Source organism: Cimex lectularius, unplaced genomic scaffold (assembly GCF_000648675.2).
Source record: "Cimex lectularius strain Harlan isolate CLEC.00 unplaced genomic scaffold, Clec_2.1 scaffold169, whole genome shotgun sequence".
Classification (NCBI taxonomy): domain Eukaryota; kingdom Metazoa; phylum Arthropoda; class Insecta; order Hemiptera; family Cimicidae; genus Cimex; species Cimex lectularius.
In genome coordinates this window covers 172146-185074 of record NW_019392751.1, presented here as the reverse complement: position 1 = coordinate 185074, position 12929 = coordinate 172146, and the positions used below count along the sequence as shown (strand labels likewise).

At 30.3% G+C, this 12929-nt stretch overlaps 1 protein-coding gene across 5 annotated transcripts in view; it reads right to left on the bottom strand.

Annotated features, from left to right (window-relative positions):
- The window catches only part of LOC106672012 (myeloid zinc finger 1-like), a 94313-nt gene that overhangs the window by 8745 nt on the left and 72639 nt on the right, over positions 1-12929 (bottom strand). For 3 of the 5 annotated variants that reach the window (XM_014403065.2, XM_014403063.2, XM_014403064.2), the window contains one exon: positions 4421-6361. The exons of 1 other annotated variant lie outside the window; for it this stretch is intronic. In XM_014403065.2, the coding sequence (XP_014258551.1) occupies positions 5396-6361 (966 nt within the window). In that variant the 3' untranslated portion in view covers positions 4421-5395. Of the gene's footprint in view, positions 1-4420; positions 6362-8757; positions 12528-12929 lie in introns of those variants that run through there. One more of the 5 variants, XM_014403066.2, reaches the window with a different exon arrangement.

Below are 12929 nucleotides of genomic sequence, written 5' to 3'. Positions count from 1 at the left end.
AGAAGAGACACAGTACGGCTTAAAGCGTTGTTTCATTTATGCTTACATGTAAACACAGCACATGTGATGTTAACTGCAAAATTAGTTAGGAAACCCAAGTTTCAAGTAGAGTGCATTACAATGATGCTTTCCAATCTGCCTAGATATTTTGTTTTGTTACATTTGAATCTGGTTGACAATCATTTTTGTTTTTACATTATGCTTCATACAATAGTTAAATTCACAATATACTACCCATATCAAAACATACAACCAGTGGGTTTATTTATAATTTTTATTTAAAATCCATTTACACAATATTGTCTGTGTATGCCAGTTTAAATAATGAAGGTTTTGGCACAAACAATTATTTTACATTTACATGATCCATATTTTATTACTGTTTTTAGTTTTTGATTTGATTGAGCTCTGACTAGACCATCAATTTAAAAAACTACCAATTTCATCAATGGCTGTGCATTGAGTTAATGAATTTATAAAATATTTGACGTGCAAATTTAAATTCCTTTCCTTTTCTAATTTCATTTTTGAAAGAAATACAATTACATTGAGGTAGGTGTCAAATTGTACATTTACTATTGCTTTATATTTCTTTGAAAAGTTGAAGTAGATTTTTAATAATTCAATGAATTTCTTTTGTTACATTAAACACGATGAAACCTAAATATTGAGCATCTATACAAATAACATATATCTATTATTATTATTGTACATACAGAAAAACACTCATTTTACAAATTGATGACAAAGTGGGATTTCATTAAATGTATATATTTTTTCAACTAACATAACAGATATACAGGATACACATAAATATTCATCTAATACAGACTGGTCCATTGGAGAGAGAAACTGGAATCTGACAATATAAATAAAATGTTTAATTTTTTTTGGTAAATTCACATGAACAACAAATGCTTACACCATTTTTTAATTATGTACAAGTACGCAGACATCCAAATGGATTACTTACAACTGGGTTTATGTGAAATTGTATTTAAAACTGGTTTATTATATGTTAAAATAAATGAGTAATCAACATCAAGACATCTCATTTTTTAAATATATTTACATTATAACATTCACTCACAATTTCAGCCAATATAAATTTTTACATTTTTCGTTTTATATTAATTGTTTTTCTAAATATTGGCAGTGTCATCATTATAATTATCCAAATCCATCTTTACAACACTTTACAATTGTACCAGACATTTCTTTATTTAAATGAAAGTACAAATTTTTTTAATATTTGAGAAAAAACTAACAACTTTTGAGGTATTTTTGATTCTTAGAAATTTTGAGGTATTATTTTATTTTATGATTTTGAGGTATTTGAATTTCTATTTCTTATATATATTTTCCACACTACATATATATATTTTTTTTATTTAGCACTTTTTGGATGTTATGATTTAATTTTGTTTCATAATGGCAGATGTTTCTTTCTTTTTTTTCTTTAATTTTTATTTATTACATAAATCACATTTAAAAACTGGAAACTACAGAGAAAAGTCCCATAAGATCCATATATAGAAAATAAACAATATTTTATAGAATCATTAAGGAAGAAATTTGAAAACGGTTTCCATCTATCTAAACCCAACATGTACTCTTTCCATTTACAATTTTGTTTTCACTCAGGTATACCGTAATTTTTTAATTTACGATTATTCCCATATCTTTAAAGAATGCATTTTAAACAATTCCTATCATTCTATTCGATAAGAAATCTAATTTATTATTAGCTTTTGATCACATATCTTATTACATTATAAAAAATACAAATCCACAGCCGTGCTCTTTTAACCAGTCTAGGATTACCAACTCTTCATCTCCCGCTGATATATCATATAATGATAATAAATATTTTTTGTTAAGAATGAAACAAAAAAGAATCTTCAATTTGCATATTTCTAGCCCTAATTTTAATTACATATTTAAGAGATTTGACTACAATTAGTAAGAAACATCAATTTATTAAATATCACAACAAAATTGCATTATAAAATGGATGGGTAGTGTTAATTTGGTTAAAATTTACCTACTAGCACCAAAGACATACACAATCCAATTATTTCTAGACAGTGAGAAACCACACATATACAATTAGTTCTCATTTTAGATGCATATGGTGCAATATTTAATATGAATTTAAACAACGTACAACTACTTTATTTATGTAATTACTACATAGTTGGTTGCCCAAAAAATTTGGTGTTTACAGTCTTCATGAGAAAAATTAAAAAATACAGAGGATTTATGAATATTTATTTGCCATTTTAATTCGATACTCACAAAAAGTGTTTGTTTCCTTTAAACTAAGTTTTGGTTTTAAAGATATATTTACAATGAAATATTTTTTTGATATAAAATTGCCTTAATAATTTAAACAAAAAAAAATTACAGCAAAGTCTCACTAATAAATCACATCAATTATTGATAATAAATACTTTTTTTTAACATACATTATGGATATAAAAAAAGAATGATCCAATTATTAACAGCTGATGTGATTTTTAATCCCATAATAGAGTTTTTGTTTAAATTTCAATCTTCATGAAGGTCTCCCTATCCCTAACACCGATAACCCTTGAATCTTAACATTACGAATCCTTAATATCTATATCACACTTTTAATGCACTCATTACATTTCCTTATCACAATGGACATTAAAACTCTTTACAAGAACCTCATCAAATCATTTAAAGAAGGCGACAATCACAGCTTTCTAAGATTTAAAACCGCTTTTTAATTTTTTTAAAAACATTTTCTATTCTTTACCAAATTCGAACTATCACAATTCAGTTTCCAGTAAATACAATAATATCACATTGCCTTTTGATACGGAAGTATAAAAAGAGGTATTAGAAAACATAAGCTTCACAAATATTGTGTTTCTTTTCTTTAAAATTAAAACTAAATAATATACAATTAATTATTGCCTTTGTTATCTCTTGGTTTACTCACTAGTACAGCGCAATCATGCAAGCTAGTACACAAAAAAAGTTCCAATGTTGGTTTAATCAAATATCACCTGCTTTAACATAAAAAGTTAGATTTTTACGACAGCCCTTATTTGTTATCTGCCAGGGATCCAAGCAACTATATTATCACTATTCAGAAAAATTAGTTTGTAATTAAAACAGCAAAACAAAACAATTACATTTTATAACATTTACAAATAATTAAATATTACATTTAATTAAAGCTACAATCTTAAAGCAAAAATCAAATAAAATAATAGTTACTTTTCTGTTCAATAAATAAATAATTAAATGTATCTAAAAAAATTCAATCAATAGAATTTGATTGAAATAATCAAGTAAATATTGGAAAGTAACAACAAACTACTATCGTTATCTATACTACATGAGGTACTCATGGACTCCAATTTGGGAAACATAAATTTTTTGTGCTTTTGCAGCATTTAAAAAAAATTTAAACTAAAGTATTAAACAAAAATAATAATTACTACAGGTGATTTTTTATTATTTTGATTTTAAGTGGTGCTCTACATTAGAGAGTGAGTGAAGGAGTGGGGAGAGAGATAGATAGAGAGAGAGAGAGAGAGAGAGAGAGAGAGAGAGAGAGAGAGAGAGAGGAGAGAGAGAGAGAGAGAGAGAGAGAGAGAGAGGAGAGAGTGAGAGGGAGAGAGAGTGTGAGAGAGGCAGGGAGAGAGTGTGAAAGAGAGAGAGAGTGCGAGAGAGAGAGAAAGAGAGTGAGAGTGCGAGAGAGAGGGAGGTGGGAGAGACAGAAAGAGGGAGAGTGAAAGAGAGTGAGTAAAAGAGAGAGTGAGTGAGGGGGGAGAGAGAGAGAAAAAAATATAATACCTATATAAAAATTTAAATTACAAATCATACATGATTTACAACAAATTGTTGTTATGATGATAAATGAATAAAATAAAATAAACATAAAAAATAAATAAATGAACATAGGGCAATGAATGTATTAGGTTTTGTTAATGTTTATGCAACCCATGCTCCCTTAACATTTTCATCTCAACTTATTTATCAATTAAACGCAACAATTGGAACTTTTCACCAATTTTCAATGAAAAAACAAAACAAAAAACCTTGCTGTAACATTGAAAACCAAGAAGATAAGATCAACCTTTTTGATATACCAAAAGAAACAAAATAATTCTTTATAGTTTTTGACTTTGACCTAGCTAATGAGTCGCAAGTTTGAAATTCCATAAAATAAAAATGTTCAACACATATTTACTTACGTAAATGAATGAAAATGAAATTCCATGCTTACTCTTACAATAAACCAAAATTATAATTATATAAAAAAACAATGATTATATGATTATTTTCTAAATTAAAAAAATATTTCAATTTATAAACAATTTTTGACTAGATATACTTTTTTTAAACATATTACTGCTTATTCAGCAATACATTTTTTACAACTTTATATAATTTTAAGATAATGTGTGATTTATTTCAATTTTCTCAATAATTTTGTGTTCCTAATATCAATTGTAAATTTTATTTTGAGGTCGGTCTGGTTATTTTTCCTAGTTCTCCCAGCGTATATGCAGAGATAAATTGCTTTATTGAGGTAGCAGTATCTTTTTTCTTTATCAAATTGAAAATATAACAGTTTAAGGTGGTCGAAAATGTAAAAACAACATAAATATTTCACACTTTGTCCTAATATCAATAAAATTTAAAAAAATGTTTCTTTAAAAGTAAAAATGATCAACGCTTTGTTTCCAACCACTCCTTATCACATTTCTTTGACTCAATGACCCTTTATTGTACTGTGATGTTCAGTGATTGTCTCTTTTGTGGGTGTGCCCAATAATCCTTTGTTTTTAAATTTTACTAAGACAGCTTACTCCATGAAGAATAATTTTGTATCACTGAATGATTGGCCAATTTGAACTCGACTGGACATGATTACAGTCAATGTTGTGCTCTATAAAGGATATTCTTTTGCTTTGCTGAAAAGACACTCTTCAACTAACCATTGAAATGCTGTTGAAAATGTATTAGTGATGTGCAAATTCAATGTCTTAAATTCAATGAGCAAATATCTTCTTAGCAAGATGAAATAATTATTTATATCAATTGCCTAAAATTCTTGACAGTATAAAAATTTCATTTAAGGTTTTATTTCATTAGATTAAAAGGAATGCACAAATTTTATAATGAAAAATAAACTATTTTGCTCATAAATAAAGACATTTTACAATTGTCTAATTTCAGTCAAAACTAGGTATATTATTAAATTGAGCTAAATTGTTCTTTAGGTTATGGACTTTTTCTTCTGAGAAACTTGCGGATTCTCTTATCTTTGGTAAAAATATAGTTAGAAGTGAGAAATCATGTCTTATTTAAAGGGCAACATATATAACATATAAGAGGGGCAATTTTGTGTCTACCGATGTTGCCCTTGATGTATATGTGTTGTCAGATGTTTGGAAAGGTAATCGGCTCTGGCAAAGCATTTGCCACACATCTCACAATGATAAGGTCGTTCCCCTGTATGAATCCTTAGATGCCTTGTTAAATCACTCTTCCCTCCAAATGCACGGCCACAAAACAGACATGCGAACGGTCTTTCTCCTGTATGTTTTCTTACGTGGAGTTTGAGGTTTTCTTTAGATCTCACACATTTCCCACAGAAAGGGCAGGCAAATGACCTGGGAGGCCGCTGCCTTTCATTCAGACGCAAGAGTCCTATGAGGGAAGATTCACCAGCTTCCACTGAGACGGAATCGACTGTGTCATCTTGGTCTGAGGTTTCCGAACGCCTACCTACCGCTTCATTTGAGCTTGTCACCTCGTCTTGGCCTTCTGCACAACCCCCTTCATCTTTATCCCTTTCTGGGGGCCTTCTTGGACTTGTGTGTAATCTCTCTAACGTGTGGTTTAATCTGTGTTTCTTAAAAGATTTCAAATATCTAAACTGCATTCCACAAACATCGCATGTAAACAGCTTGTCTGCAGGAAGTCTTGCTCTGTGGTTTTGCTCTCGGTGTTTGATATATGCTGATCTATACCTATAGCTTTGGCCGCACTGGTCACACCTGAACGGCTTGTCGTCTCTCATTGGCTCAGTGGTGTGAGGACTCCTAGTTGAACTGTGGCCCGGATGCTGCATCTGAATATGACGGTCTAAAAGCCAGGTGGTCGGAAATGCCGCAAGACACACACTACATCTCACGCCTGGCACATCCAATCCTTGTGCCCTCAGCAGACTTACAACAGTTTCACCATAAAGACCAGCAAATCCTGCTAAACCGGGGTACTGGAAAGGGGTTGAACTTCTGCTACTACTGCTGATTTGGTCTAAACTTTGGCTGCTACCGGGACCGAACTCACCTTCAACTAGGCAAACTTCCTGGAAAAATGATTAAAAAATAGTTAAATGAAAAGTTTTGCTATTGCATTTCCTTAGCAATAAATGCTACAGATTTGATTTAAGTTGGTTTAAGAAGTAAATTTATTATATTTTGTTTTTGCAATCAATTTAAATATAATAATATAATAAATTAACAAGCATACACTTGTATACTGTCATATACTTTTTTTCCCCTGTTAAGAAGCAAAAAATATTTAATTTTAATGTATTCTACAATTTACTTAGCAAGTTTAATATAGAATACATCAGTGTTGCTTGTCTGTAATTTTTAAATGGAAGCACTGTTTGATTAATAAATGCAACAAGGAAATGCGTAGGAAATGTTTTGCAATATTAAGAAATTCTTCATCCATAGTTCAAATTAAAAGAAGGTTTGTATTTGTAATAAATCTCTTTTTCCTGGAGGCTTTCAATTTTTTATTAGGTTTAAATAAAAATTAATAATTTTAAAGAGAAAATTATTTATTATTATTGATTATTTCTGTTGTTATTTCTGGGTTTAATTGAGATGACAACTGTTTAAATGTACACCTAAAGCTCATGACTCAAGGTCGACTTAGAGATAATTAAACTTTTGTCATTCCTTACATTTTCCTATAATTATCATGCATACATGCAGAAGAGGAAGGAAGTTTGTGAACAGCAAGTAACTTAGCAACAGTAACTAAGATTTAGGAGCTATTTTTCCTTTGTAAATGGGAAAAAAGATTAGCTGTAGATAGTTTCATTATTTTATTGTTTATTGTTTTTTAATGACCTTAACAAATTTAGATAATTCAATTATTAACAAATGGTGTTTTATTGTTGAACAAATAAATCTTGGTGAGACATATTTTGGCTTGTCTTCTCTACATGCATCTGATGGTTTACCTGCCCCATATTTTATATATATATATGCAACAAGTTGATCATAATCAAATAATGAAATGTTATTTCCTCCTAAGATCTGTGGGGTGATCAATGCCAGTGTCGATTATTCTGATAGGCAAATCAGAATGCAAAAATTCAAATTGATCCTTGTTATACTTATGTCATGATAGAATCTAGAGTTCCGGGTTTGTAAACCGTTCAATGAGTCGAATTATGTTCAATTATCTTTAAAAAAGTTCAATTTCTGGGTATCTGATTTTGGTAATTTGTACAGTTATAAAATAGACTTGTATTGGTACAGATTGATTACGAAGTGAAAATTGTGTTGTGCTTAAATTTATTATTGTTTTTTTTTCCCCTCAGCCCTAAGCTCATGCGAAATGTAATAACACAAATATATAAGGTAGATGGAGTCACGTACACAGCTTGAAGGGCAATGGAAATACTATTTCACCATCAGCCCCTCCCCATTCACTCTAATAAATACACTCCCTCATACAAAACACATATTTTTAAGGCTATATACAACAAAAAATTCACAATTCCCCTATAAAATGGAACAGGGGACCTTGAAACTTGATACCGTGCCCGAGAACCATTCTTAAATCCGGCGGCATGCCTACACACTCTCTTTAGGAGCCAAGGCATGAGGCGCCATTATGTGGGACACATTGAGCAATCTTTCTCTGCATAAGGGGCACCTGCACGGGCTTTGGCCCAAAAGCAAGTGCCCATATGTCAACTGCATATGGCCAATCTTCAGTCGGGTGAGGATGATCCTTTGCTTCCTGCTCAGGTTCTCTGAGGGCCATCTACCAGTCATGCTCTTGACTCGCAAGAGCCTCTCCAATGACCCCACCTACTGACGCTTCCATTTTTCTTTTATCATGTTTTACTCTGCATGTTTAACATCAGAGGGCCCGATCGCGATGGTTCCATCTTAAGGACGGGACGTCCCGGCTTTCGCCACCTCATCCGCATGTTAGTTACCTACCAGGCTGACAAGTCTGGGAACCCAGACAACAACCACTGTTTTTCCAAGAGGCTCCATCTCTGTGCATTTCTCTAACAAGAGCACCACAAGAGGGTCTTACATTATTACAAAAGGAATGTTGAGGTCATTGTGGATAGTGAGTCCAATAAAGTAAAACATTTTGCATAAATAATAACATTATCTAACTGCCAAAAAAACATAAAATTATTCCCACTGTCGCCTCTGGCCTTTTTTTCACAATACCCTTCCCCCTATATGCATATGCATAATATATTGTCTCCTTGGCTAATATGCATAATCATAAGAGCATTAAGAAACAATAAATAAAGCTTATAACAGATATTAAATGGGGGAAAGGGGGAGGACATGTTTTTACTGCTTGACAATGCCGTTATGTGAAGTATAATTATTTTACTTTTGTTTCTCCATATTGGCAATTATTTAACTGACATTGAAACTAGTAATATGTATACATTTTATTAGGAAGTTATATAAGTTCAAAAACAGTGTGCATAATCTTAAGCTTTTATTTCTGAGTAACACTTTACAACTATGATATGCATTCCATAAATAAATAAATATCATAGGGAATAAGCCTAGTTCACTGGCCATGTTATGTCCAATCATATTGACTCATTAAGAAAATATTGACATTTTTATATGCATATATCATTAATTGTTTTCACGACTATACAAGCGAATGTGTAGAAAATATAAAGGTGGTGTTTTCATTTTTTTTTTGCATAACTTAAAAATAGAAATCAACTCTATTTACAAATAACAATGTAGGTGAAGCTACGTCGAACAAAATAAAATAAATGATTCCTGCAGGAAGTTGGTGTTCTATGTTCTTCTTGTATCAATACAAATGCACTTGTGCCTGAATAAATAATCAAAATGGTATGTGCAAAATGGCACTTTCTCCTACTCCATTTTCTAAGGAACATTATAAAATTTATGGAACTCTTACACAAAATTAACTTGTAAACTTTGTTGTATACAATACTGTAAAACCACATCAGATGTGATTTTTGACACTTCTGCTTTGTTTAGAATTTATTTTTTTAAACAAAAATAGCAATGATTATTAGTATTGTTTGGCTATGAAACACAATAATAAGAGTTCCATATACAACCAGTCTGACCACACTACAATTGTGCCTTGTTTTTCAATTAAAACATCAATTTAAGATAGTTTTAAATTTAACAGGCTCCAAGCTAAAATTGACTGTAGCAGCATAACTGTCACATTCGCTTTCAAACAATCCAGAATCATTTTTTAATTACACTTTCTTTTAATTATTGCAAATATAAATTAGATCATCACAAACTATCACAGTCATCTGCAACAATTCGTTACATCAACAACAACAGACTCATTACTTTTTTAGAGTTTACTAGCAAATATTACAAAAATACAAAACATGCTGTTATATTTTTCTTTTTCTAGCTTAAACAAGGCAAACCACAGCCTTCCACTCTAACCTAAGGTACTCCACAACTTCTGCAACGTGACAAACAGTTTTAATTATAAATGCTCTTACAGCTGCAAATGATTTTTTCTTTTCAAATTTATTAACGTTTTTTCTATCTACATTATTGCTGTGCTTTCTTATAATTTTGCAATCATAAATAATTATTTTAATATAACATTCTCTTACATCCAATGTATCACTTTTATTACAATAATTTAATTCAGTCGAAAATTAATTCTGAATATAAAACCAAATTTAAGTATATACCAATTAAAACAATGTACTATAGAATAATATCATGTTTCAACACAAATTTCTGTTCATAATACTGTGCACACAACAAATAAATTAATTTTTAGTGATATAAATAGCAAATTTTGAAGAACTAGTTATGCATATTATAGCAAATCTTTTTAAAATTAGATTACACATATTTTATTCAAGAAGTCTGTCATTTCTAAACAAATTAGCTGGCCAAAAATAATTTACAAAAATAATTAAAATTCCAATATATAAATGTATATTTTTTGTTTGTTTTATTTTTTAAATAATATCCTTATGGTCTAATTTTGCTATCTACAAGTCCGACTATTCATTTTGGATTATTGTGATACGAGCACAATGTCCTGCAGTTTTATTATAATTCATATTTACAGCTTTAACCTCACACAAAGTACTTATCTATACACATATAAAAGGAAAATATAGAGAAAAAGAAAAAAGAAGCTTTTTATAACTAACGTAGTTCTCAATTGCTTCTCTCGGTATTTTTCAGGTTATTACTTTTTTGAGCTAATATGTTAACATTTCTGAAATGTATTGAGAATATTTGTTGTAGTGATTAAATGTACACTATTATTATACCAAAGATAAACAAGTTAAACAAATTAAGATTGTTTGATATTGTCAACTAAAACAAGAAAACAATATTATGACATAAGAAAATGGGTTGTAATTAAAAAAAATAAATAAATAAAAATAAAAAATCATAAATTATATGACAAATATAACTTTATTGTTTGCCATAATTTAATCAATGAAATGCTATATACAGACAGCTAAAAAGCAAAAAATATGAGATTAACCCTATTTTCAAATTTGCATACTAATTGAATCAATATGTCAGTACTTTGATTTAACTTGTTATATTAAGGAACAAAATTTTTTCCGTATTAACTCATATGCAAGATTATGACTGAAATCCTGTTATTGTGTCGGATTTAAGTACGGAAAAAACTCTCCCTCATCCATTTCTAGTTTGACTATTTAACAAACAATTCAATCACAGAAAACAATGTTCTTTTGTTCTGTTTATTCTGATATAAATTAAAAATTAAGCTTAACTACCGAACCCTGTTATTATCACTCCCCTACCATATCACAGCTGACGTGTCTATGGAACTATTTATATCAACATTAACTATTCTATCGTTAAATTTCTACTATAATTACATTAATCATTTTTCTTCTCGACAAACTATTAGATTGTTTAAAAGCACCTAAAATTAACTTATATATCTTGAATATGAGAAAATACGGTCTGGACAAAATGTTTCAAACAAAAAACTGTACATAAAGATCAATGTTAAAATAAAAAATCTAAAATAAAAAATCTAATTAATTAGATTTATTATGGTATAGATCATGAAAAAATTGAATTTACATTAAATTTATATTGAATTACTGATCACATAAAATAACCGACTAGATGTAATTTCCCTTTAATTTATAACATTCCTACTAGATTAATTTAAATAAAATAAGTTTCTGAAATAAATTGGTTTGACCATTTAATAGTTGAATTAATAATCAGTAATGTTAACAAAAAATACAAATATTAATTTAAGAACAATTCACTAGCTTCCAAATTAAACAAATTAGCCATAACAATAATTATTATATCACAATTGTAAATAAATTACATTATAAAATAAATATAATCACAATATGTATAAATTGGTTACAAAATCTTAATAGTCTCACTGGTAGAGATATTTTGTACATAGAAAACTCAAAATAATTAATTTATTATTGTTATTGTAGTCTAAAATTAGACAGAGGTATTTGTGTTTTAACTTGCTTTGAATGTAGTGTTACAAGCCACTGTAATTTTTCTTCTGACTAATTTCTTGTAATTAAAAGTTTTTGATTGCTTTTTTAATTAGAATTAATTGTACCATTTAAGTCAAGGAGATGGAGAAGTCCTTGGAAGGTACAGGGGCTCCGATGGGATATCACAAGGCATCATAGGTCTTGGTAAACAAAGCGATTCTACCGACAGATCATAAGGTAATATAGGCATTTCGTTTTGCCGCCTTTCGTCCTCTGGACTGGGGGATGAAAGAAACCTCCGCACATACTTTGGATAGTGGGTCTTTTCATGTGCCTTCAAAATTGTAGATCTTGAGAAAGTCTTTCCACACAAAGAACACCTAAAAGGTCTTTCACCGGTGTGAACTCGACAGTGGTCTTTCATATGATGACGGAGTTTGAAGGCTTTTCCACAGAATTCACATTTGAATGGCCTATCTCCCGTATGTACAGGCAGATGTCCTATGAGAGTCCCAACATCTGGAAACGTCTTTCCACAAAACTTACAAAGTGCACCTGGTGATATCGGCTCTGACTTTACTAAAGGCATTGGTTGGTAGTGGGGCATCTGGGAGTGAAACATCTGCTCTCTGTACTTCAGTGTCTCCAGGCTGTGAGATAGTATATGTCTTGCCAACTTGCTCTGATGCGGGAACGCAGCAGCACAATACATGCACGAATATAACGCCCTTCCCTCACCGACTTCTGTATTCTCCTGCAACCAAACAAACGAAAGCTCATCAACTTCTTAATGTACCTTCCTTTCATTGAAGAGAGTGGACAAAGCCGAACAGAAGGTGGAAATGGGTTTAAAGGAAAAACTGTTTAGAAGTTGACGCTCATTTTGTTTGGCTGCAGTGAAAATATAACCCCACAATTATGAATAAAAAAGTACACATCCATCACAGGAAAAAATAGATGACTGAATGGCATTAAAATATATAATATAATAATTGTATAGATATTAGAAGAAAAACGCACAATCAAAAATTGGCCAAAAATGTAGGTCAACTTCTTTTCAGCAAGGCAAGGTAAAATGTCAGATGTAATAAATAACTTAAAATAAAAATAAATAAATGGCATGCTTACGAAATGGTTTCAACTAAATGGTACATAA